Here is a 26,365-nt window from a genome sequence, read left to right on the forward strand (position 1 = left end):
CTCTCGTCCTACCTAATGTTGTCTTAGGTTTGATTGAGAATCATGCTAGCCTCAGTATGCTGCTTCCTGTCTGAGTTATAATCAACCCAGTAACCTAATTTTAACTGGAAGGTAGTGAGAGTGAGTCCTAGCGGGGTTCTGCTCATAACTCAGTGAGTGATGTGGCAGTAATTTTCCACTGTATCCACCCTAGTTTCTGCCTACTTAAAAGTCTGCCAGGTTAATATTGGATGTGTGTGGTATGAAAACACCTGCTGGAGGATGGATCCAAATTACTAACTCTTTTTGTTAAATGAATTAAGCAGGAGGCTATTAAACTGCGGTGGCTCTGATGCTCTGGTGTTGAGGCAAGCAAACCAAACTCTAAGCCTGTAAATGCCTCGAGGATAGCTGTTCACAAATAGCCTGCTCGGTTTTAGGCTGTGTTTGTGGGTGTGTTCCCTTGCTTCAGTCCTGTCCAGCTCTTTGCAACTCCGTGGACTGTAGCCCCCCAGGCTCCTTTGTCCATGGGATGCTCCAGGCAAGACTGCTGGAGTGGGTTGCCATGCCCTCCACCAGGGGATCTTCCCAGGGATCGAACCTGTGCCTCTTGCATCTCCTGCATTGCAGGTCTTCATTCACTGAGCCACCTGGGAAATCCCAGGCTTTCGACTGCAGCATCAGTAATTTCCTTACTTTGCTTTTTCTCTATAAAAGCTTTCCCCCAGCCTCTGTGGGCAGAGTGTTGCTAACTGCTTACAGTTTGGTTATGCCTGATTTGAATCAGTTTTTGTTCAAATAAATTCTAAAATTTTAATATATTTTAGTTTATCTTTTAACAACTCATTTACTCAATGCCTAAAGCGTCTCTTGAATCACCTGATATTATTTTGCCAAATTGCCCTGGTTTTGCTTAAACCTTGCTGTCACATAATTATTCTTCTGACTGGGAGAATATTGATGTTTATGTTGAACTACTCCTAATACTGTCGTACAGAAATCTTCAGAAATTTTTGCTTATGTGGCCTTAATGTTTTTTGAAAAATGATGTACTTCTTCAAAATTTTCTAAAAAATTTAACCTAATCTTTTAATTTATTAAATAAATAATTAAATTAATTAATTAGGCAATTAATTAAACAAAAAAATCAGTGCTTTGGGTCCATCCTCCAGTGGGTGTTTTCATACCACACACATCCAGCATTAACCTTGCAGACTTTTAAGTAGGCAGAAACTAGGGTGGATACAGTGGAAAACAACCTAAGACATCTGAAAAATTTCATCATGAGTTTAGATAGCTGTAAAGGATGGAATTTAAGAATATTGTAAATGTTGATATTTTGAAATAAAACTGTTACACTACTTTTTAAATGTAGCCAGTAGAATCCAAAAGTTGCAGTCATTTGATGCCAAAGAACCCATCAGCAAAATGAAAAGACAAGTACTAAAATGGGAGAAAACATTTGTAAATGATATGACCTATGAGTCAAGATCCAAAATATGTAAATAGCTCACTCAAGGCAACATCAACAAACAAAAAAACCAAAACCCAATTGAAAAATGGCAGAAGACCTGAATAGACACTTATCCAAAGGACATTCATGTGGCCAACAGGTACTTGAAAAAATGTGCAGTATCATTAATCATGATGAAATGAGAAATGCAAATTAAAACCATAATGAGATATCAAGTAACACCTGTCAGAATGACTATCATTAAAAAGACCACAAATAACAAATGTTGGTGAGGATATGGAGGAAAGGGGACCTTAGTATACTGTTAATAGAAGTGTACACTGGTTCAGCCACAGTGGAGCATAATGTGGAAGTTTCTCAGAAAACCAAAACTAGAACTATCATATGACCCAGAAATGCCACTCCCAGTCTCTGTGCCCCAGTTGATGAGTTTCCTGTCTTCCTTTTTTTCTCTGGAGGTCCTTACAATAAATGGTATTAACTTTAGTAACCTGAATAGGACCTTTTCTAGCAATGTAAAAATGCCAAGGAAACTAAAATGTATGTGCCTATGCTAATCTCCAAGAATATGATGAAGACTCAGATGGGGTAAAGAGCTCACAGGTTAGAAGAGGGAGGAAAACAGCCGCTATGGAAAACAGTGTGGAGATTTCTTAAAAAACTGGAAATAGAACTGCCATATGACCCAGCAATCCCACTTCTGGGCATACACACTGAAGAAACCAGATCTGAAAGAGACACGTGCACCCCAATGTTCATCGCAGCACTGTTTATAATAGCCAGGACATGGAAGCAACCTAGATGCCCATCAGCAGATGAATGGATAAGGAAGCTGTGGTACATATACACCATGGAATATTAATCAGCCGTTAAAAAGAATTCATTTGAATCAGTCCTAATGAGATGGATGAAACTGGAGCCCATTATACAGAGTGAAGTAAGCCAGAAAGATAAAGAACATTACAGCATACTAACACATATATATGGAATTTAGAAAGATGGTAATGATAACCCTATATGCAAAACAGAAAAAGAGACACAGAAATACAGAACAGACTTTTGAACTCTGTGGGAGAAGGTGAGGGTGGGATGTTTCAAAAGAGCAGCATGTATACTATCTATGGTGAAACAGATCACCAGCCCAGGTGGGATGCATGAGACAAGTGCTCGGGCCTGGTGCACTGGGAAGACCCAGAGGAATCGGGTGGAGAGGGAGGTGGGAGGGGGGATCGGGATGGGGAATACATGTAAATCTATGGCTGATTCATATCAATGTATGACAGAACCCACTGAAATGTTGTGAAGTAATTAGCCTCCAACTAATAAAATAAAATAAAATAAAATAAAATATATAAATTAAAAAAAAAAGAGGGAGGAAAACAGATGATAAAAGATACTGGAATATCATACACATTGTAAAAGAAGCATGTGCAGGATACAGCGTCGGCTCATTTCGGGAAAGGAGTCCATTTTGGAACTGTAGGTTGAGTTTGGGACATGTGATATTGGGTTCAAATTCCACTGTACCCCTTATGGTACATTTATGAGTCATTTATGCCCCCCAATTTTATTTATAAAATGAGGATATCTCTATTTATCTTTCAGGGTTTTTGTTATGTGTGTGAAATAACTTTGTTACCTGTAAGATGTTTTGCTAGTGGAAGGTGGTGAAATGGGATGGCAGTGACAGAGCTGATACCAGAGACCAACCCCTTGGTTGTCTCAATTTTTAACCCTCAAACTCAGTTTGAAACTCACCGCCCCATTGAAGTTGCCTGTTGTGTATAGGTAGGAAATATGGTAAAGTGACTTGGTAAGAAAGATAAATTAGAAATTAAACCCATGCATTCATTCACAAATTTTTATCGACAAAATATTATATGACAGGCACTATCTTTTGTGTACAAGTTCCAACCTTTTATGATGTGTATATTCTAGGAAGAATAATAGGATATATAATATTCTCTAGCCATCTAATTTTTGGCAAGTTGTTGAAGTTTTTTCTGGGTCTAGTTTTCTTTTAAAATACTTTCTACTAGAGGGAATATGATGATTTTATATATGATATGGAGAATCTAAGTCATTACATGTGTGGATTGCAGTGTTGAAATACATATTACTCTCTTTCATACTGAGTGTATTTCAAGTCGTAGCCACAGAACAAGGCTATTTTTCACCTGCATAACGTATCTTTTTGAAGTCAGTTTTCGAAGTCATTTGCACACCCAGGACCAATTTATTAATAAGCAGTTCTCCCCTCAATAACACTTGTAAAAATAATTGAGGAAAGCAATTGCTGTTCTCAGAGGGAGATGCCAAGTTCAAGCCTAATTATACCACTTTTGTTTGTAATTGAAGGTATATTAAGTAGTGGCATTTTCGTTTGGAAGCCATATAATTTTCTCTGTAGAAAGGCAGGACAAACATTTCTCAGGCAGGTAATATCTGAAGGTTTCACTCCAGTCTTTCTCTGACAACCCTGTCATCAGAGCTACTCTCTGTGAGTGAAGAATCCCAACCTCAATCCCAAGTGGGAAAGAAAAGGAAATATCACTGCAGCTCAAACAACAGGTTCATTGCTTTACAAGGATTCTTCCCTGAATGCTTAAGTATAACAAGAGTCATAAGAACTGTATACTCAGGATCCAGAAGTTCTCTAAAAAAGAGAAATATCTTTGAAAGAGGGAGAGCATCATAGAGTCTCAAGAGCTATGAAATATTTTGAGAGTAGGACTTTTATGCTACACTCTACAGGGAGATATTATTTAGAAGGCTATTAAAATTGTAGGTTATGCTAGGGTAATAGAGATATATCCTGTTGTTGTTTAGTCACTCAGTCATGTCCCACCCACTCTTTGCGACCCTGTGGACTGTAGTCTGCTAGGCTCCTCTGTTCATGGGGTTTCCCAGGCAGAATGCTGGAGCGGGTTACCATTCCCTTCTACAGAATCTTCCCAACATAGAACCTGCATCTCCTGCATTGCAGGCAGACTCTTTACCACTGAACCACCAGGGAAGCCCTGATGTATCTTAGAATGGAACATTTATTTTTTTAGTTCATCATGAAGTCTGTAGGTATATGAAGGCAAAAATACATTTTTTCCCACTGGGGGGGTTAAAATTTATAATTTCTTAGCCATTTATATTAACAAAAAATAATAAAGATGAGGTTTGCTTCTATGTAAGCTTTGGTGTGATGAAGACATTTTTTAATGCTCTACAACAAGCAGTACTAATACCAGTCATTTAAGGCTGTCTAGGGTATTCTGTTTAATACAAGTAAAAAACCAAATCAGATAAGGGTATTTTTTTTCCCTTCTAGCCTATACTTCTAGAAATTTTCCTGTCAATTATATAAATAAAAACAAAATTCTGTTCCACATATCAGAATAGCATTGTTTTAAGTGAGAGTTTTGACAAGTTAGTTCTAAATATATTTTAAAATCTTGATGCTTGTTTTCAGCTTACAGTGAGGTAGTATCTATATGCTTTGCCACCAATCTTATTTGCTTTCCAAGAACCAGAATGTTTGATTGTAATGTTTACATCTTATATATAGCACAAAAGATCACCATAGGTGTATGGAAATTCTTATCTGATAAAAGCTATGTAGCTGTTTTTAATGATTTTATCAACTTGATAAAATATATCCTCTCACAGCTAATAACTGCCCTGCCTTAAGGTGATTCCTTCCTAATAAAACCTATAGCAGTAGTAGTAGTGTTATTAGCTCAGTCGTGTCTGACTCTTTGTGACCCCAGGGACTGTAACCACCAGGCTTCTCTGTCCATGGGATTCTCCAGGCAAGAATACTGGAGTGGGTTGCCATTCCCTTCTCCAGAGGATCTTCCTGACCCAGGGATTGAACCCGGGCCTCCTGCAATGCAGGCAGATTCTTTACCATCTGAGCTACAGAGAAGTCCAATAAAACATATAATTCAGAATAAAAAAAAAAACTTATGTAATTCATAGCATGACTTCCAGCTTTAGATTCTACAACCAAAGTTATGAAAATAATATTCAGGAGCCAGTTACGATTTGCAGAGTTTCTGCACTGGAAGAACTGTGTGTCCAGATGTGGGGCACAGTGAGGCCTTGTGAGGTTGGGTGCCTTGGCCAAAGGTACGCAGCCCCTTTGAGGGGAAGCTGTGACTCAGCCCTGGGGCTTCTGAGTCTCAGTTCAGTGTTGATTGCACCTTACCACTCTGATTTGTTTTATAGTAGAAGTACATGATGAGCAGCATCCTTAGAAAGAAGATGCCAAAGGACTCCTGTGGTATAATGAAACACCCTCTTGTAGCGTTGAGTTTGGGGGTACCTTTTATAGGTTGTCAGTCAAAATCTTGCTTAAAGTACTTTTTGTGGTTGAGGGATAGTTGTCACTGAGACAACTGAGAGGCTGCCACACCCTCGTTAGGGTAAGCTGCAGTGATGCTCCAGAAAGCCTTTGATTTCGTTCGTGAAAAAAGGTCAGAGTTCAGGTTCAGGAAATGAAAGATAATTTGTTGTTGTTTAGTCACTAAGTCGTGTCCAGCTCTTTGTGACCCCATGGACTGTAACCCACCAGGCTCCTCTGTCCATGGGATTTCCCAGGCAAGAATACTGGAATGGGGTACCATTTCTTCCTCCAAGGAATCTTCCTGGCCCAGGGATCAAACCCAAGTCTCTTGCACTGCAAGTGTATGCTTTACCATTGGGGCTTCCCTAGTGGTTCAGATGGTAAAGAATCTGAATACAATTCATTGGGTTGCAAAGAGTCGGAAATGAATGAGCGACTAACACTTTCATTTTGCTTACCACTGAGCCACTGGGAAGCCCGAAAGACAAGTAGGCATGCCTTTTTTCCACAGCATCTATAATATTGTACTGATTGTCCTTAAACATTTCTTGCATTTATTCCAATGTTGAAACATGCTAGAAGTTTCTATTTCCCAATTCTAGAAGTTATTAATTGATACGTTAAGGGATCTATTAGAAATGCAAGTCTTTAAGTCTATCACCATTATTAAGAAATGTAAGACACAAATGCTTTAGTGGGGAGTAGGGAGAAATCCAGGTGTCCCTGGTGGTTCAACAGTAAGGAATTCACCTGCAGTGCAGGAGCCACAGAAGAGGCGAATTTGATCCCTGGGTCAGGAAGATCCCTTGGAGGAGGGCATGGAAACCCACTCCAGTATTCTTGCCTGCAGAATCCCATGGACAGAAGAGCCTGGTGGGCTACTGTCCTTAGGGTCACAAAGAGTCGGACATAACTGAAGTGACTTAGCACACAGGCATGCTGGGAGGAATTTAGTATCAAAAACTCCAAAATTACTAAGAATAATAAATCAATACTACCAAAAAGAGATCCTGAGAATCTGGAATATAATACTCTTTCAAGATCAAGAGAAGAAAAACAAACTCTTCAGTTAACAATATTGTCATAAAACATGCTGTGCATAGAGGAATAGGAGGCAAAATTTAGTGCTCAAAAGTCACCTTTAAAATCTTGATACATGCAATCAGTTTTTCTTACAGAAACAAAAAGTTTTTCTGAGTCAAAATATGCAGATAACCCACAGAAGTGTAACAAGAGGTCATACTGATGATTCTTGATTTCTGTTAAAGGTTAAGTCAGAATGTTCCCTCTTCCTTTAGTGGAATAAATTAACAGTGATCATTACAGCAGGGCATTGCAATTCTATTTGGAGTTTTTCAGTTTACACATATTTTTCAAAAATTGTCATTTCGTACTCTGTCTTCCAAGCTCAGAGAATGGAATGTCCTACCACTGTTGCCTTCCAAGCTTGGACTGTGTGCCCTTTGGCAGTGTCAGGCTCCTGCACCACTTTTGAAGTTCATAGAAACATGAACTGCGGAAGGACAGTGCCTGCCAGACCAACTGTACAACGATTCCTTATCTTCCCCGCTTGGCTGCCTTCTGCCCTTTTGAGCTGACATTCACATGAGTCTCATGTAACACCACTGCCTGAAAATAGGGTGGAAATCATTTAGCAAGCTTACATTGCAGCACCACTGCTGACAGTCCTGGGAGACTGAGGTGCAGCCAACTATAGGTATTTGGCTTTATTTGCTTGGGAAAAAAACCCCTACAATTTCCAACAATTCTCTTCTATCTTTCCACTTATTTTTTAACTGTTTTGACGAATTGGTCTGTCACGTAACCGTTAATAGATTTAAGTCTAGTCTAATTTAACTTATCTTATTTTATTCTCAAATAGACTTTTCTAGTTGAATTAACAATTGTTTGGTGAATTAACTAACCTGATCTTTGTTTCTCTAAGGATCTGGCGTTAGGAGCTGCCTAATCTCTTTCAAATGGGCCTCCCTAGTGGTTCAGTGATAAAAAATACACCTGCCAATGAGGGAGATGCGGGTTTGATCCCTGGGTTGGGAAGATCCCCTGCAGAAGGAAATGGCAACACACTCCAGTATGCTTGTCTGGGCAATCCCATGGACAGAGGAGCCTGGTGGGCTACAATCCATAGGGTTGCAGATGAGTCAGACACGACTTAGCGACTAGAAAACAACAGCAACAACCTCTCTGAAGGCTAGAATACTCACTATGTGTTATGAGGATTGGAGGAAAGTAGTATAATATCCAAAATGCCGTATTTACATTGAAGACATAGATCATGTAATTGTTCCCTTCCTGGACTGTAGGAATGCCTTAATAATTCCAGAAAGGGTTTCTCTTCATGGCATTCATTTTTCTTTAGTCATTTCTGAGGAAAAAATTCCTATGACTTAAATATTTTATAAGTAATTGCAGGGCAATCCTGACATAGTTAACATTCCTCCACATTGAAACAAACTCGCAGGGAAATAACTGTTTAAAAGAAATGGGGTTGATCGACTTTACTTCCCTAGAGCCCATTTGCATTGAGAATTTTGACAGCAATCGGTCTGATTTAAGTCTAAGTAAAAGAAAATAGAAAAATAATTTCATTTCTGATTATAAATTATATAAATATTCCAGTAATCTATCTGAATTAGAGTCTGTCTCTGATGTCATTTAGGTCTAATTCAACCAGATTCTCACCCTGCTTCTCTATTGCATTTGTCTACCATGGAGAGTCCTTTGAAGTCCCAGAGGCTGGATGCACAGAACTCCCTTGGCAGGAAGAGGTTTAAAAATGGAGCAAATCCCAGGTAGAAAGTCCAACAGCTGACACAGGAGGCAAGGCCTCGGGTCTGCACTTCTTTCCCAGGCCTTTAGATTCTACTTACCATTAAAATGATCAAAAGGCAAATGTTCCTGAAAAGGAGCCAGTCCATTCCTCCGGGTCTTTCTTGCACGGGCAGTGAGATCTGATTTGAGTCTGGTCCTTGTCCTGAATTCGGCTCTGGAAAATGTGCTTTGAAATGTCCTTCGAGGAGGGCCTGGGTGATGACTCTGCTGCTGTCTGAGCCAAGGGATGAAGATGTTCTATAATGACTCTGTTTCCCCACCCCGAACTTCTGGGCTGGCCCGAAGGACTGGCATTGCCTGGGTTCTGGGTAACAGCATAGACACACCTTGATTCTTATTGCAATGAAACCCTTTGTTGGACACCAAAGAAAAATCCTACAGAGTGCGGACAAGATTTACAGGGAAGATACCCAGTGAATAATAAATTACTCACAACATGAAAAATAATTAAAATGCTAGGGCCTGTCATCATGCTGAATGAAATTAGTAGGCTTCTTCTTACTGCCAACATTGTAAAAGCAAAATTACATATACTCACACACACATATACACATGCACATGTTCACTACAGAGCCAACTTCAAGGACGGACACTTTGAGCAGAGGACATTGTGAAAAGGTACCAGGCCTAAGTAGGGAGACAGACAGAATAATGGAATTCTCATGTCTTAATTTTAGTGATTCTTCCCTCGCTCCTTAAAAAGTCCTGTTGTTGAGTTACATTCTTCAATTTTAAAGATCTTCTAAAGATAAAGTTAAGACAAAGAAACTCTTGAGTTCACTAGAATATTTGTTTGCACATTTTAGCATCTTCTTAGCATACGGTCAAATCAGTGTGGTATAACATTAATTAAATTGTTCTAAGGTAACCACAGTACAGAGTATGTTTATTCCTCATGGCATTTCTGCTGATAAAAAAAGTGCATAATATGGCTGAGGAACACCTTTTAAGTCCTCATAAAGATGTATCTAAGAATTGAAGGGGAAAAGAGCAGAGCAACATCTGGTTATTTCTGAAAATCATTTTCCCTTTTTCATTTCTTTCTTCTCCTTTCTTTGTCTGGGTTTAGAATAGGTATAGTTTTCTCATAAAAAATTGCTGGCTGGCATCAACTTTCACAACATAAAAAGAAAATGTTAAACGTTCTCTAATTGCTAGTAGGTATTGTTGAAGAATTTTAAAGGGAGACTGTGTCTTGTCTTCAGTAACAATGCAGAAGCAATTCCTACTCGTGGAATGTATTCCAAATAACACTTAGTCCTTTGAGAACCTTAGTTTAGTATTTTTGGAAGCATAGGATAGAATCTAGGCAGTTGGAGGGCTGGCATAGTATTCTAAAGTGAAGAGAAATGAGTGATATGTTAAAGGTATTTGTGAGACAGAGAGCAGGAAATTATACTTAAGCAACGTTAAAAAGTGAATTGTTACAAAGAGACAGTATTTGGATGTATCTGCCTAAGCTAACCTATATATTTAGGTGTGTGTTAGTCACTTGGTCATGTCTGACTCTTTGCGACCCCGTGGACTGCAGCCCTCCAGGCTCCTCTGTCCATGGGATTCTCCAGGCAAGAATACTGGAGTGGGTTGCCATGCCTTCTCCAGGGGATCTTCCAGACCCAGGGGTCAAACTCAGGTCTGCTGCATTGTGGGCAGATTCTTTACCATCAGAGCCACCGGGGAAGCCCCTAAACAGGGGACACTGTGGCTGCATAGGCCAGAAAAGGAATCCGGACCTCCCATGTGGCAGGTGAGAATTTACCACTGAACAACCTATATCTGCCTAATTCAAGTATATATAAGATGACCTGATAAAGCAGGTGTGTGGATTGTGTTTTAAAATACATTTTTGAGCGGCTGTTCAGGATGTGTAAGACTAATGCACATACCTTTATGGGGTGGATATTAACCAACTGTTTAATTGTATGCTAGATTAGTCTTTAAACCAAGAATTATGGAAACCTATGCTTGAGTAAATAAGCATTGAAAGCATTCTCTTGTAACGTTTTTATATCCAACTGAGCTTTCATCCTTCTTCATTTGCATGAATTTTTGTCCGGAGGTTTGAAATCTGACAATTGTATCTACCATAGAGAAATTTTCTTTTATAGCTATATCAGAACAGCATTAAATTATTTTTCACTCTTTGAGATATATCCTCTCTCAATGGTGCCAGTGAGCTTGGGGCTTTTGGAATGCACAGCATTTTCCCCTCTGTTTTTCTGAGTATCAAAGGTACAAATGGCGCTGCTGCTTGAGATTATTTCTAAGAGAAAGGGTGGTGAGAAATGGTTCTCTCCAATCCAGCTTCCCAGAGACCTTTTCGTTGGCTATAATTACACTATGACCTTGTTTTTATTTTTGTATGAAGGATTTGACTTAGCTTGCAATAAAGAAGGACAATGAGAATTTGCACTGTCAGTGAGTGGGGTTATTCCTCGGCTAACTGTGGCATTATTTCCATCCCTAGAAACTTACCACCAACAGCTCTGGAGATGGTTTGTGTCTTGTGGAAATGTAATGTGCAATATTGCTTGAATTTTAATTGTAAAAACACAGGAGAAGAAAATAAAGTGTTTCAAATAAAATGGAATCTCAGGCTTAAAAAATATATGACTGACATCTTCTTTCTATGTGCCACCAGTTTATCATGGCCCATATACTATTTCTTTTTTGGTGTCCGCATCAAAAGGAGAATATGAGAGGATGGTAGAGAGTTATGGGAGCTTCACTGCTTCCAGTACCATGCTCTGGGTCAAGAGGCAGGAATAAATGTGGAAAATCTTGGATTGCAGTGGGAGTCACTACAGAACAGTAGCGAATGGGAGAAGCCAGCAGGGATTTATGGTTCTGAACGTTGGGTCAGTCAGAGTTTAAGGAGGAACTAAAGGATCAGGGAGAAGTCAGTGGCTATCATGATGGTTTTATTTCTATAACAACTTCCAAGCAGGCTCTGAGGTAACCTCTAATGGTGTATTATACTAAGATTATCATACGAAAACTGACCATTGTTTAGCCAGTTAAAGGAATTTGTATTAGTTAATATTGAATCATAATAATTTAATTTGCCTAAGCAAATTAATGAAACAAGTTTAGATCCCTATGAGTTATTGTTTTTCACAAGGGGAAAATTATACTTTTCCCTTGCTGTGTCGTATGGAGATATTTTACAAGGATTTCCTTCTTTTGTTTATACCATTGATTGATTTCTTCTGAAATACAGAATTTTCTATCTGAATTGCTATTCACAGGGTGAATTTCAAAGAAAAGAAACAATAAGCAATAGAAATAAGGACTACATTGTGGCTCAGACAGTAACAAATCTGCTTGCAATGCAGGAGACATGGGTTCGATCCCTGGGTTGGGAAGATCCCCTAGAGAAGAGAATAGCTACACACTCCAGTATTTTTCCTGGGAAATCCCATGGACAGAGGAGCTGGTGGGCTACAGTCCATGGAATTGCAAAGAGTTGGACGACTGAGTGACTAACACTTTAAAGCCACTTTTCAGTAATGGTAGATATGTGAATGCAAAATAGAAAAAAGTTGACAGCTGAACGTTACCTTTCTTTTTAAATGAGAGGTTTATTGAGGTATAATTCACATACTGAAAAATTTAGTCATTTCATGTGTATAAGTAAATAAATTTTTTTGTATATTTACCGATGTGTACAACTTTGACCACAGTCAGTTTTTTTTTTTAATTGAAATTTAGTTTTAATTGGAGGTTAATTTCTTAAAATATTTTGTTGGTTTCTGCCATATATCAACATGAATCAGCCTTTCTATGTTATAGAGTTGAACAAACTATTGAGTTTACCAGTTAACTCTGTAAATGGAAATTTTCAAGTTAAGCGTGCCCTATTATTTATGTTTGAAATCAAACTGGTTGTATTTCATTTCCTCATATGAAAGTGTACATTGAATTTCAGGGGTGCATTTGATATTTAATTACTGTTCTTGTGCTTCTATAATATTGTCTCTTCCTGCTTCCAAAGTCATAGTATATTTTCATCCCAAATGTCATACTCTCCTAACACATAGAGAGCACTTTAATATGATTTTAAAAAATAATGCTACAGAGAACAGCTAATTCAATACATTCCAGTACAAATTCTTTTTGGAAACAAAAAAGAAAGACATCTCTACAGGCAAAGATACTATGAAAATGATGTTAGGGCAAAAGTTTTACATGAAATTATAGTTTAGGATTACTGGTGGATATGATTTAAGTATCTAAGGGAAGCTTAATTTCTTGAAAACCGGTTTTAAAGGAAAGGAAATTTAAAAAATATTTATGGTCCCAAACTGTGTCAAATGCTAGAGGCAAGTAGGTTCTAGAGTTGACTCAAGCAAAAGGGTTTTCATTAGCATGGGCCTGGGGAGATGGGCAAAAGGTAAACAAAGCTGTTTTGGTTTTGACCTAGAGCAGTTACTCTGAATACATGTCTGTTCACTTTGAGATAATGGCATTGAAGATAAACAACCTGTCTCCTCATTAAAACCAGTTTATGTATGACAACCAGGGTGCTGGCAAACCAGGTTATTTAGTGGGTGTTCGACATCACGGAGTTAAACATCAGTTTCCTAAAGAGTTACGTTAGTACCATAAGGATGATGTTAGTTTACACCCTAAAATCATACTTAGCCACAGACAGAAGTGCCTTGTTGGTTCTCTGTGACTTCATGTCCTTGGTGTGGGATGTATTCCAAACAAGGGCAGAAAGAATAGCGTGGCTTCTAGCTCTGTGTTAATTATTACTTACATGCTTATTGCATGGGCTTCCCAGGTGGCGCTGGTGGTAAAGAACCCACCTGCCAATGCAGGAGACATATACTTACTGCATACTTCTCCCCACAGATGTCATTGTCGTTCACCCCCTGACTCCGGATCATTATAGCAGCGGCAGCTGTCCCACGATGTGGTCGTTACTTATGTCACTCTGGCTACTTTGATGGCACTGGCCGTGCCCCTCTTTGGCAAAGTTGTAATGTGTATGTAGTTGACCTTTGATGCTGTTGGTTCAGCACCACGCAGACTCTGAATGAGATCTGGGCTCAGGTTGTTTTGGAAGAAATCCAGATCCAGGGAAGTCAAAAGCTAGGCAGTGCTTTTATAAATATATTTCTTGAACTACTTGCACCAAAATCATTTGGTCCAGTACAAAACAAATGCAGGTTTCTGGACCCCAGATTTACTGAATCAGAATCTCTGGAGGTGGAAGCTAGAATCATTTATTCTTAACAAACTTTCTAGGTAATTCTGGAGTTGCAGGCTGAAATTTAGGAGTCACTGAACCAGCGTAATTAACCAGGGCCTATGGATAACCCAAAATGGCAGCAGGAAAACATGGACATTTTTCTAATATGGTAAGATGAGCACCTCTTCTTGGGAGGGAAGGGCTACTGGCTTTTAGTGTTTCTTTTTCTGTGAAAAGTTTGCTTCCTTTTTCCTATTGTGTCACTGAGGTCTTAATTATGGATTTATAAACACTCTTCACATGTAAGGAAAATTAACCTCTGTCATATGTGTTGCAATTATTTTCAGCTATTTTTTTTTCTCTTTTGAGTTTCTCTTGGGTATGTTTTAATTTTGCAATTGAAAATGATTATATTTTTACACTGAATAGGCAGTTATAAAGAATCCTGCTATCTCTTAGTTCCCTATTGCTGCTGTAAGAAGTTTTCTCATGAAGTTTAGCTGAATAGGTCTCTGGGTTACCTTGAATGTGCTGTAGTGTTCTCTTCCTGCCTCCCTCATTTCTATGGAGTCAGAAAGTAAAGGTGACGTCTTTAAGGAGTCTGCCTTTCAGCTTTGACTCACCTACTGACCAGTGATATGGAATTCCTGTAAAAATGTTCTCTTATGAATCTTTAGCCTGCCTACATCACTAAATCTTGAAAGGCTGTGTCATTTATTTTTAGAGAAATCTTCACAAGAGACCTAGAGGAATATCTACTGCCTCAAAACTAGAACTTCCTAGTTTTGGTCCACGTTTCAGTGTAACTTAGTGGACATTGCACGTGTGTATGTAGGCTTTTGAAGGTAGATTGTTATTTTCAACTATTACTTTATTTATTGTTACTTTATTTCATAGCGTTGAGTAGCATAAAAATATCTTGACTCAACTATCATTAATTGGAAATCTTCATTGTCTTCACTTTTATCACCTGTGTTAGTTTTTACTGCGTAGAAGTTAAAATATATTTTTATTTTATTTATTTCAGGTACCTTATCTCTAATTATAGCATCTTATTTGTCATGCTCATAGAATTACCTATTTACAGTTAATGTCAATGTGCTATGCCAGTGTGGCATTTTGAAATGGGTAAAAAATTTAGATATGGTTCAAATTCCAGAAATTTTATAAACTGGGTTTGTTTCCATGAGTGAGTTAATTTATCTCTATAAATAGCAGATTCCTTACCTATTTCCTCCCCTTGTAGATTTTAGGACATTAAATTAGATATATTTTTATAGAAACACTAGCACTCAGTGCATTCTCTTTGAGTGGTATTCTTTCTTTCGTAATTTATAGAGTGTCTATATCTTTAATGGATTTGACATTTATTAAAATTTTTGGCATTAAGTGTAGGTATAAACTGTTTTTTCTATAAACTAGTATTCAGTTTTTAGTGTTAGATATTAAATATGATTTTCTTATTGCTTGCTACTCTAGGTTATAACACATTAATTTCTAACCATTTTGTATCTGTGTTTAAAATTTTGTTCTATATAGTTAGTTTTTAATCCTCACCTTGGTTTTAATAGTTTTAAAAATTCATTATGTCTTAAAAATATGGCTCATTATTCTTACTTTGCAAATAATAATGTTTTAGAGGGAGAGCTTTTGGGTTGTTAATAATGAGTATTGCAAAGAGAAGTCAAGCCAGACAGTTACCCAAATAGGACCTATAAATTACCTAACTTGGCCTGAGTTCTCCATTGCAGTTTACACCTGTGTTTTCTAGGGTCACATTTATTTTTGTTTTTATATTGAAAATAGATCAGTTTTCCTGGTGATAGATGTTCAATAATCATGTTTATAGAAGACAATCTATAAAGTAGAATATTAACTAATGAGTTTGTACTGGGGGGGTTTTTTTTCCATGGTAAGATAACTGTAAAGTTAATATTCTCTCTCCAGGTGTCCTCTACTTGTCCTAGCATTTAAGGTACCAACCATCAAATTGTTTATTGATCATTAATAGAGAGCAAAGATGGATAGATATTTTGACATGCTCTTCACCTAAGCAGCAGGGGTCTCTAATAAAATATTCTTCCCGTGTGAAAGAAATACCTTTATTTTTTCTCCCAGAGGATAGCATATGAAAAGGTATGAACTTCTACATATATTTGATTTCACCTGTCAGTTGATCATTGATATGATTTGTTGATCTCATAGGATTCTCAGAGTACTTCTCTATTGTTATCATGATCTTTGTCATATGAAGAAAGCAACATTCTCATTGCAGTTTTTTGGACTCATTTTTCAGATATTTGAAAAATATTTATATTTGGAAATAAACTATTTTTCTTTCATTAACCACTTAATTTTAACTACCCACTAGTAAGGTCTAAATTTTTATATATCTAATCTTTCCATCAAATCTTACCTTTTAAGGTAAAGGTACATTTTACAATCTAACAAATTGAATTATATTGTCCCTCATGAGATATCATCATGCCAAAGAATAATTTCAAAAGAGAATTTCTGTTGAGAACAGTGGAATTTGATATGCTCTGTGATGTAATCTAGGGTCTCAGTTCTCATACAGACTGTCAAGACGAGAATGGATTTTAGAAAGACTGAAGTGTGAATGAATTGCATTTATTCGTGTATCCAGAAAATAATTATTGAGTTTCTGCTTGTCACTGTGCTGATCTCTCTGCATCACACATTAATTCAAGACTTGTTATTTAATTGCTTCCATATTCAAATAATGACAATAGAAATTTCAATGTATGTTTTTCAATAAGCTAAGTGGAAGAATATATCTTTGAAACAGAGTAAATGGTCATGTTGTCGTTAGAAATAAGTTGTTAGAGTGCTGGGACTATGTACACAGAAAATGATGAATTTAAATGACTCATAGCCCTTGTTTTTGGCAGTGAGTAAACATCAAAACTGATTATCTATCAAGGTCACTCCTAAATGGGTAACAGTAAAGCTAAGTCATGTATTATAAGAGAATGATTATATGTCTATACACTTTACAGGGACAAGCATCTAATTAATATAAATGATATAATATCATAAAGGTACAAGTTAATGACAAGGGAGACCTGAAGACTTTCCTATTTTACTCCATTGGATTTCATTATCCACTCTGTTGATATATTAACTCATGATCATTCTTATTGACAGTGGAATGTTCAAGAAAGGCCTGTCAAATCAGAAAATTCTGAGGTTTCATGTCACATATTTTATCAGAGAGTGCTCTATAGAGGGTACCAGTGTTTGTGACAGATCTTTTCAGTACCCTCTGCATATATTGCCCTCATTCCTAGGACAGTTTATCTTTATGGTGCAAATACCACGCCAGCTCCCAGGGTTTTCCCCAGGAGGGATTTTCCCTTCCCAGAAGTGCTGAGCTTCAGTTGTCCATGATGATCCCTGGCTTTTATTGCCTGCTTTCCCGTCCCTCTTTCATCTCACCATTTACTACCTGTGGTTCCTGCTTATCCATCCTTTCCCTCCAGATTACCCTCACATCCTATCTTAGGGTCTACTTCTGGGTGAAACCAATTGAAAACATGATCAAAATAAACCGAGAAGCCTGGGGGAGTAATTTATCAAGCAGAAAACAGGCATACATTTGGAAAGAAGTATCTATTAATTTGAATGCAGCAAAGTATTTTCCTTTGAAAAATGTGACCAATCACATTCTGGGTCCAACCGGATAGGAACTTTTATTTATTTATATATTTATGGCTGGGTTGGATCTTCATTGCTATGGGCTTTCTCCAGTTCAGGCTTTTTCTAGTTGCAGTGCTCGGGCTTCTCATGGCAGTGGCTTCTCTTGCCGTGGAGTGTGGGCTCTAGGTGCATGGGCTTCAGTAGTTGTGGCTCTCTGGCCTACTTGCACCATGGCATGTGGGATCTTCTTGGACCAGGGATTGAACCCATGTCCCCTGCATTACTAGGCAGATTCTTAACCATTGGACCACAGGAAAGTCCCAGATAGGAACTTTGATAAGGATTATAGCCTGAGATTTTGAGCAGTCGCAGGAAGGCTCTAGAGGCAGGGGATTTCGTCCCTAGATTTTATGTAAGGATGGCTAGGACACAGGCACAGAACAGACTGCGATATCCCAAGTCTGGCATAATTAAGCTTTGTTTGTAAAACTAGAAAAAGTAAGCCTCCCAGAGTCAGCTGGAGTTTGTATTATTTGAACTCAGTCACTAAGTTCGTGCTGAGAAACTGGCATTTGTTCAAAATTTTTGGCCAGTATTCTCCATTTATATTTATTGTGCTTGAGTTCTTTCAAGATTCTTTATAGTGGGATTTTAATTTACTGCTCAGTGCCCCTTTTCCAGTTTCTTTTTGCATGTTGCTGTTAAACTGTTTAGGGCTTTTGGTCTATTTTTGTCACTTGTTTTGCTACCAAATTGTTTGGTCAAACCAAATAATTGGACTCCATGGGATCACCAAGAGTTGGACACAACTGAAGCAACTTAGCACACACGTACGCATGGAAGAGCTGGCAACAGGTGATCTTTTGAAAATACAAGCCTGATCAGAGTACTCCTCTGTCCAGGCTTTCCAGTGGCTCTGCATGTCACTGAGGAAGTCAGAATTCTTACAATGTCCCGTGAGGTTAAACTCCATCCTACCCCTGGTACCTCTCAGACTTCATTTCTCATTGCTTTCCTTCTTTCACTCCACATGCAGGTCTCTTCTTCTTCTTCCTTGAATCCCCCAAGCACATGCCTACCTCAGAGTGCTTACAACTTTGCTGTCCCCTTGGCCTGAAATGCCCAATGCCTAGATAGCCATATGGCTTGTCCCCGAGTGTTCTTCAGGTGTCTGCTCAAATATTGTCTTATAACTAGCCATGCCTCAATTATCTTATGTAAAAGAGTATCCTCCCTAGGGATTTTCAAGAGGGAGGGGACAAATGCCTATGACTGATTCATGTTGATGTATGGCAGAAACCAACACAATATTGTAAAGCAATTGTCCGTCAATTAAAAATAAATAAATTTATTTAAAAAAAGAGTATCCTCCTTAGAGGATGGTGTTATATAAGCCAAAAAAGAACAGTCTTTCAAGGGAGAGAGAGCAGTTACTCTTTTTTTCAGATTCTTGCCAACGGTTAAGAAAGACCGACAGAAAAGTAGGCCTTATATTTGGCAATGTATAGATCTTAGATTTGACAAGGGCCATTCTGATGGACTGATGGGTGAGCACTGATGTCTCGTGGGACATGGGAAAGAAAGGAAAGCACATGCATATAAGTCTTGAGAAATTTGGTGAAATAGATAAAAAATGAGACAGCAGCCACAGGGAGGGGTGCAGATGGCAAAGTTATGGGGGTGGGGAGAAAGAGAGAGAAGAAGAAAGAGGGAAGGAGCAAAGTCCTTGAACTCAGATGGGGAATTGTCTTTTTCCATGAGTAGGACACTAACTCCATTGTAATACAGCAAGGGGAGAATATGGGTCTAAATGTGGGTGGCTGTGCAGGCTTTTAGAGAAAGATGAGTGGATTTGAGATTTATGATTTTTATTTTCTCATGAACAATAGGGTTAGCTCATCAACTGAGAATAAAGAGGGAGGAGGAGGTGTGAGAGTGTTGAGGATAGAGCAGGTATGAAATAATAATCTAGTATAATGAGATGGGAAGTCTACCAAAGAATCAGATAGGACTAGGGAAGCATTTGCTGTTAATATGAAATTTGAAATCGAGTATTTAAAATGAAAAAAGTCAACTCACTTGAATCATTTGTTTAGCTGTTTGTGTGCAGACAAACATGTGGGTGTGAAAGATTTGGGATTTGAAAGGAGGAGGGTCAGGGCAAGGTGGTCAAAGGTATGGTCCAAGCGGTAACAGCAGTTGGACTCAAGAAGTTTGTTTAGACAAGGAGGGAAGTGAAGCTGACAGATGCTGAGAAAGTGGTGGGAGTCCAAAGAGTAATGAAGTGGAGGAATTGCAACAATCGGAATTTGTCAGCAAGTGAGCTACAAGGATAGGGAGAAATTGAAAGAGAGGCATTTGAGGTCCTGCCATGCTGGGTTATGATGAGGAAGCAAATGACTGAGGAAACTGGGGGAATGGAGGTGTAGGAGCTGAGAATGCGGGGGTACCGAGTGCCTCATCCATGGAGTTGGAGAGGCCGTGGAAGACAGTGGGCTAGAGTACAAGAGTCTTTAGTAAAAGTGGGAGTGTTATTAAGAGGTCAGTAAAATAGCACAAGGAGAAGAAAGGGAGGGGAAGATAAACAGATCCCATGTGTCTGAAAGGGGAAGATGATAATGTTCTGAAAGTGGCACTGGAGAGTGAAAAGGAGATGTACCCCAATAAAGATGATATGATAATAAAGGTAGTAAATAAGAAAATCCACTTAAAAGATATAAAATGCTGGTGTACCAAAAAAGCAGAGTATGAAAGAGAAAAAGGTGAAAACAAAGATGCTGAAAGTATCAAATAAAAGCTTAAAATGCAAGTTATTAATCATTGGCTTATTTACATGAGGCTGCTTAAGGCTGTGTTCTGACATAACTGAGTAGCATTCTAGAGAGAGGGTTCCTTAATAAACATGAGAAGAAATGAATTAGGAAATCAAAAATAAAAAAATTTAACAGCATGAAAATAAAATCATTTCTTCCCTTATATGGACTGCAAATAATAACTAGATTTGATAACTCCTAATTATTCTTTATATGTTGAAACCCATCCCCACCTTGCAATTCAGAAAAGATAATGAAGGCATATGAATCATTTTATTGCTGTAAACATAACTCTTTAGAAATTACAAACCAACCTAAAATAGCCAACAGATGACCATGCAAGGAATTAGGACCCAAATAATCCCCAAATATTTATACTGAAAATGGAAGAAAAGCACCTTGTTGTAAACATTACCCAAGATGAATATTAGAGTTTAAAACTAGTTGTAAAATAGCAAAAGAAAAATAAGTTAGACTAAGTACAGCTTGATGATAAAGTGTTTAGTAATTCAAATATAACAAAATGGAGGAGTATAGACAACTAAACAATAGCTTATTCATTGTTTTAAAATTATTTGATGGAGAACATATTGATCCGCTTATGCTTTCATCCTAACATGATTTGAAGAACTTAGAACTGGAAGACAAATTCTCTTTCATGGACCCGTGGATTCTAATACAATGTGGAATAAGTCTTGCAAACACCAGGAGTCCCTCAGAAGTTAGAATTGATTAAATAGGCACGAGGAAATGTGGCAATACCTTCAAAAGTTTGTTCTGGGTTTCATACGTTTTTCTGAAAAAGTGAGGGCCGTTTTAGCCAAGATTACAACACCTTTAAATCCTGCTAAAGTCAAAGGCTGTCATATATGTTATACCCTGACTTACATTCAAATATTGGTATAAAATTAGAAATGAATTGTGTATGTAGCAACTGGAAACATCCAGAGTAAATATGTAATTTTTGAAGCTATATAGTTAAAATTGTGTCAGAATAGTACATTGAATAAAGATTATGAGGCTAAAAACTTTATATAAAAATGTAGAGCAGATGTCCAGGTGAAGGCCTATAAATAACCCCAAATAGATACTTTTTCTATAAATTTTTCAGTGCAAATATTGTTATATCAGGCAAGCTAATACTATCTAGCAGATATATTTGAAATTCAATGTCAAAATTAGCTCAAAATGGTATTTTGATTGATATTAAATAATAAAGTATTTGTAGTACACTAATTTTTGTCTCTGAGGACTACATTTTTGGAGAGTAGGATGTTTTGTAAATATTAAACACTTTATTTTCAAACTATATATACATAACATATAAATAACTCTTTATTCTTTCTCTTTTGTTAGGAGCCAGCTGATCTGAGACTCAGCTTGCAATATGGGTTTGAAATATGACTATTCACTTATAAAGATATTTTCATATCTTTACATCTGTGGAATGATACAAGGTATATGAATTAGAGTAAAGCATCTAAAGAGAAGGATTAAATTCTTCCTAAAGGCTGATCATTTAAAAAAAAATTACATGCCTTTAAATGACTTAGAATGGTTGCTGTCTTAAAAAGGTAATTTTAAAATTTAGGGATAAAAAATTAGAACATCAATGTGTAATCCTGAAAAAAAAATTTTATTTTGAAATTATCTTCCTAGGAAGATTGATGACTAATACTGCCATTTTTCTCTTGTATCTCCCATGATTTTATGTAACTAGTGGATCTTAATAACAAAAGTTATTAAGGATAGTCACTCTGGCATTTGTTAGATTATCTAAAAAATGCATCTGGAAGATATCAGGAGTCTTAAGAAAACACTTCTGTATGATATGTCATATCAAAGTGACAAATACTAGCAATTAATTAATAATTATTTTTATTTCTTCAAACTCCTGGATCCAGGCATACTCAAGTATGCTTTATTTCTGGAAAGATTACCCATTATTAATGGAACCTCTAAATGAGAGAAATAAAAGAAAGACTCCCTGTGAATGATTTTATTTACACCTCTGCATTTTGGCATGCTAAAGACTATCAAAATTTTACATAGTCTACAGAGTCAATATATGATGTATATTGTGGATTTGAAAATACTGATACCATTTGCTGTAACATAGAGCAAAATAGCTCTGGGTAAAATAATTCACTCACAACCCCCCTTTGACAAGTGTTCAAAGTCCAATAACTATTCTTTGATCTTATAACACTCTGGAAAATTGAGTAATTGGGGCAGACTAATCCTTAAAAGATTTTTGTCATATCTAGTTTCACATTAGTGAGCACATATTAACACTGAATTTAGAAAAGAGAAAAAAATGCCTCTACCATACAACAGTAAATTTACCTCCAAGAATGCTTTGATTCTATTCAGAGATTTTTAACCAGGTAACACTATATAGCAAATTCACAGAAATGACTTATCATAAATAGCACATTACTAAAATTTTGAAGTTATAAAAATATATCACAATATATAATTTGGAAACTATTTATAAATTGGAGCATCGATAATCCAGGAGCTTATGGCAAATCAGGAATGTAAAATTGAGGCTAGTGAGAAAATTCAGTTTGAGGGTGGAATAGAGTAAGAAAATGGCTTGTCTAGTACAACTTCACTCATGTTAACACAATATCATCAACTCTGTTAAGAGTTCCTAGTTGATCTCTTCAAAATAGCAGCAGAGGGTTGTTTTAAAAAGTACGAAACTCAGTTAAAACCAGTAGTATGGTATTACTTTACTGAGACATTCTAGCTCCCCCCATTAAACATTTTACATTTTCTAAAAACAATTTTTGTAGATCCCCTTCAAATAATCTCCCCAAAGCATAACTATACTGCAGGCTTTTTCTCACAGCTCCTCCCAAATCCTTTAATGTAGAAAATGTGTAATAAAGAGCTGGAAATATAAAGGAATAACACTAAAAACACAGTCTGAAAATGCAATGCGGTTCCCATCTGCTTCTTTGGAAGATAATTTACCACTAGTGATGACAACCGTGTCAAGCGTTACTTGCTTCAGTCTGAGAAGAACACCTGGTAAGTTCTCCTTTATTAGGTCAGAGTCACAGTGGTAAAGGGAGAAATGAGTGTGATGCCCTGCAACCTCACCAGTATACAATATTCCTCACTATTGCATCTACCACTAAACACAAACTAGAATCAGAGAAGTCCTTGACTCAATAGGAATTGCAGCTGAAGCTCCAGCGCGGGATCCAGGCTCACACAGCGCCAGTTCAGCGCCTAGTCAGTCTCACTCGGCTGCCACTCTCTTAGGGAATTTCCCTCCCAGGAAACATTTCCTAATTTGAGGTTTGTTTCATCTAGTGCCCTTATTAAGGTGGGAGTGGTTGGCCACTTGTGGACTTGGATGTGTAGCCAGGTTTTTATTCTTTAATGGCTAAAGTGAAAGTGAAAGTGTTAGTAGCTCAGTTGTATCAGATTTTTTGTGACCCCATGGGCTGTAGCACACCTGTCTCCTCTGTCCATGGGATTTTTCCAGGCAAGAATACTGGAGTGGGTTGCCATTCCCTTCTCCGGGGATCTTCCTGACCCAGGATCGAACCCAGGTCTCCTGCATTGCAGGCAGATTCTTCCCCCACTGAGCTGTGAGGGAAGCCCTCTTTAATGGTTAACCCTGGTCTAAATATGTGGTTGAGTTTTTATTTATATCCTCTGTGACACTGACCAGACCAGGCATTTGGGGCACATTTCAAATTCTTCCCACATACTTGAGTGTATATTGCATGTTTAGTTTTTTAAAAATATTGCCTGAGCTATATGAAATTTCAAAACCAAGCAAGGAGAATGATGACCATTGCCATCTTAAGGTCAGTGTTTTGTTCCACGTGCTGGAGGCCACACAAAAGCACAAAAGCACAAAAGACCCTACCAGCACAAAGAAGCCCCTGTCTCAAGTTTTAGTTCATGGTCATGATTGCCTTAGTATTAATATACAAAAAAAAAAAGTTACAAAGGCTCAGGGGAGCTCTTGCCCAATGACACTGTTTCCATCGATTTTTCTCACTGTGGTGTCTCACCGTGTGTCACAATTTTCTTAGCACGTGTTTGTGCATCCTAAATCACACTGTTAGTATTGTGCTGATGGGAATTAAACCTAAATCACAATGATGGCGAAAAAAGCATGCTGGGGTCCCTGGCTACTTGGTATATTGAACTGTACTGTACTTTGTGATTCGACTCCGAGTTGTGGTAGGGGATGCGGAACCGAGGGTGTTGCTAAAGTGATGCTCAGAGGAACCCCGCAAGTGGCCGATGGTGGCTGTGCCCCCTAAGCTGCTACTCAGGCCCCCGCCACCTCCTAGGCTGCCCAGCCCGATGCCGCCACCACCTCCTCCACCAGCACTGCCCAGCAGGCCGCTGCTGCCCGAGATGCCGGAGCCGGAAACTACCCTCTCTGTCACAATCACGTTGTGGGTGTTCGATAACTCAGGGTGCATGCTCAGATTGCCCACTATGCCGGAGGTTGGCTGGATCACTCTTTCCGTCACTACTACATTCGAAGACTGCCTAGGGTCAGGGATGGTCAGAGTGGTGGGCAGACTTGAACTTGGTGCTATGACCCTTTCTGTCACTATCACGTTTGACCCATCTCTCAAGTCAGGCATCTCTAACATCCCCTGCAAGTCGGCACCGGAGATTGGACCGACTACCCGCTCCGTCACCACCACGTTTGATGCGTGTCGGTTATCGTGAATGTGGACAGAGGGCTTCAGAGTGCCCGAGGAGGTGTAAGACTCGGTCACGGTGACATTACCATAGCCCAGAGGATCAGGAATTGGCGTGGGATGCTGTACCCCAGGTCCCGAGGGGTAGGTGTTCTCAGAGATGACGGTGGTGGTGCCGAAACGTGGGGAGATGGGTGGGTGTCCACTACCAATGGGCTCTGTTCCCTGCGGAGGGCAGACCGGCTCAGTGCTGTCGGGTGGCCAAGAGGGATCAGAGTCTGGAAATGGTTCAACGTCTTTTCCCAGGCTGATGTCCGCCAACTTCTTAAACTTCGGCCCCAGTGTGTCCAAGAAGCTGTCATCCAAGTCTTCTCCAATGAAGCTACAACAGCCCACAGACCCCGCAGGGGAGCCTGCACCTTCAATATCATAGATGAGCAGGCAGTCGTTGGATGGGCGTCCTTCCTCTTCATCCGCATAGGCATATGCTTTCTGAATTTGTAGAGGAAAGAGAAAATGGAATGATGAATACATTTTTAACAGTAATAGAGGTCTTTAGCTTTATTTCTTCTTCCAGGGCTTTACCAGAAAACTACACATAAAGCAAAATTCTCACATCTTCCAGAGACCCTTGTTGTTTAGTTGCTAAGTCGTGTCTGACTCTTGGCGACCCCATGGACTGTAGCCCACCAGGCGCCTCTCTCCATGGGATTTCCCAGGCAAAGATACTGGAATGGGCTTCCATTTCCTTCTGCACAGACTTTTTAGAAGTCATTATGTAATTACTTGAAAGAGTTTGGTTAGAAATGACTCTAACCGTAATTTTGATCATTTATTTTGATATTTAGATGGACTTTTTCATGTTGGTGCACTTTGGACACAAAATCACGAAAAGAATAAAATGAATTATTTTGCAACCAAGTTAGAAGGACATACTTAAAAACATAGAACTTAAAGTATGCCAGAATTGTGTATTTTTTGGATTTGCTTAAAAGACGTAGTTTATAGTTGATTTGAGTTCATTTGGGATGGCACTTGTCCTCCTTCAGATGAAGTGAATATGGTGATTTATTTCCATGTGGTTTGTAAAGCAAGATAAGAGGAGAGTTTGACTCTGGGTCTATGCTACTTTGAGGTTCAAAATCGAAGGTGACCAAAGACAGTTCTTAAAAATGGAACCTCTGTCAAGTCAAAGTGAAAGCCCACAGACGTGTGTGCTTTTATTTCATCTCTCTTGTCTGCAATATTAGATTACAAACTTTCAGGTTAAACAGAAACACCTAGCAAACCAACTCATTGTGCCATTTCAATTCAAAATTATGTTTCGAGTCCTTACTGTTTGCCAGACACTCGATTAGGAAG

At 38.4% G+C, this 26,365-nt stretch overlaps 2 protein-coding genes and 1 long non-coding RNA gene across 3 annotated transcripts in view; 1 reads left to right on the forward strand and 2 right to left on the reverse strand.

The window, feature by feature from the left end:
- Positions 1-8,835, reverse strand: part of DSG4 (desmoglein 4) — a 39,720-nt gene extending 30,885 nt beyond the window's left edge. Inside the window, exon 1 of the mRNA XM_043443822.1 lies at positions 8,684-8,835. Within this exon, the coding sequence (XP_043299757.1) occupies positions 8,684-8,731 (48 nt within the window). The 5' untranslated portion in view covers positions 8,732-8,835. The remainder of the gene's footprint in view (positions 1-8,683) is intronic.
- The window catches only part of LOC122425447, a 71,949-nt gene that overhangs the window by 41,410 nt on the left and 4,174 nt on the right, over positions 1-26,365 (forward strand). The window contains exon 3 of the long non-coding RNA XR_006264853.1: positions 13,899-14,011. This is a non-coding gene — a long non-coding RNA (uncharacterized LOC122425447). The remainder of the gene's footprint in view (positions 1-13,898; positions 14,012-26,365) is intronic.
- Positions 20,570-26,365, reverse strand: part of DSG1 (desmoglein 1) — a 42,846-nt gene continuing 37,050 nt past the window's right edge. The window contains exon 16 of the mRNA XM_043443821.1: positions 20,570-25,495. Within this exon, the coding sequence (XP_043299756.1) occupies positions 24,476-25,495 (1,020 nt within the window). The 3' untranslated portion in view covers positions 20,570-24,475. The remainder of the gene's footprint in view (positions 25,496-26,365) is intronic.

This window comes from Cervus canadensis, chromosome 23 (genome assembly GCF_019320065.1).
Source record: "Cervus canadensis isolate Bull #8, Minnesota chromosome 23, ASM1932006v1, whole genome shotgun sequence".
Taxonomy (NCBI): domain Eukaryota; kingdom Metazoa; phylum Chordata; class Mammalia; order Artiodactyla; family Cervidae; genus Cervus; species Cervus canadensis.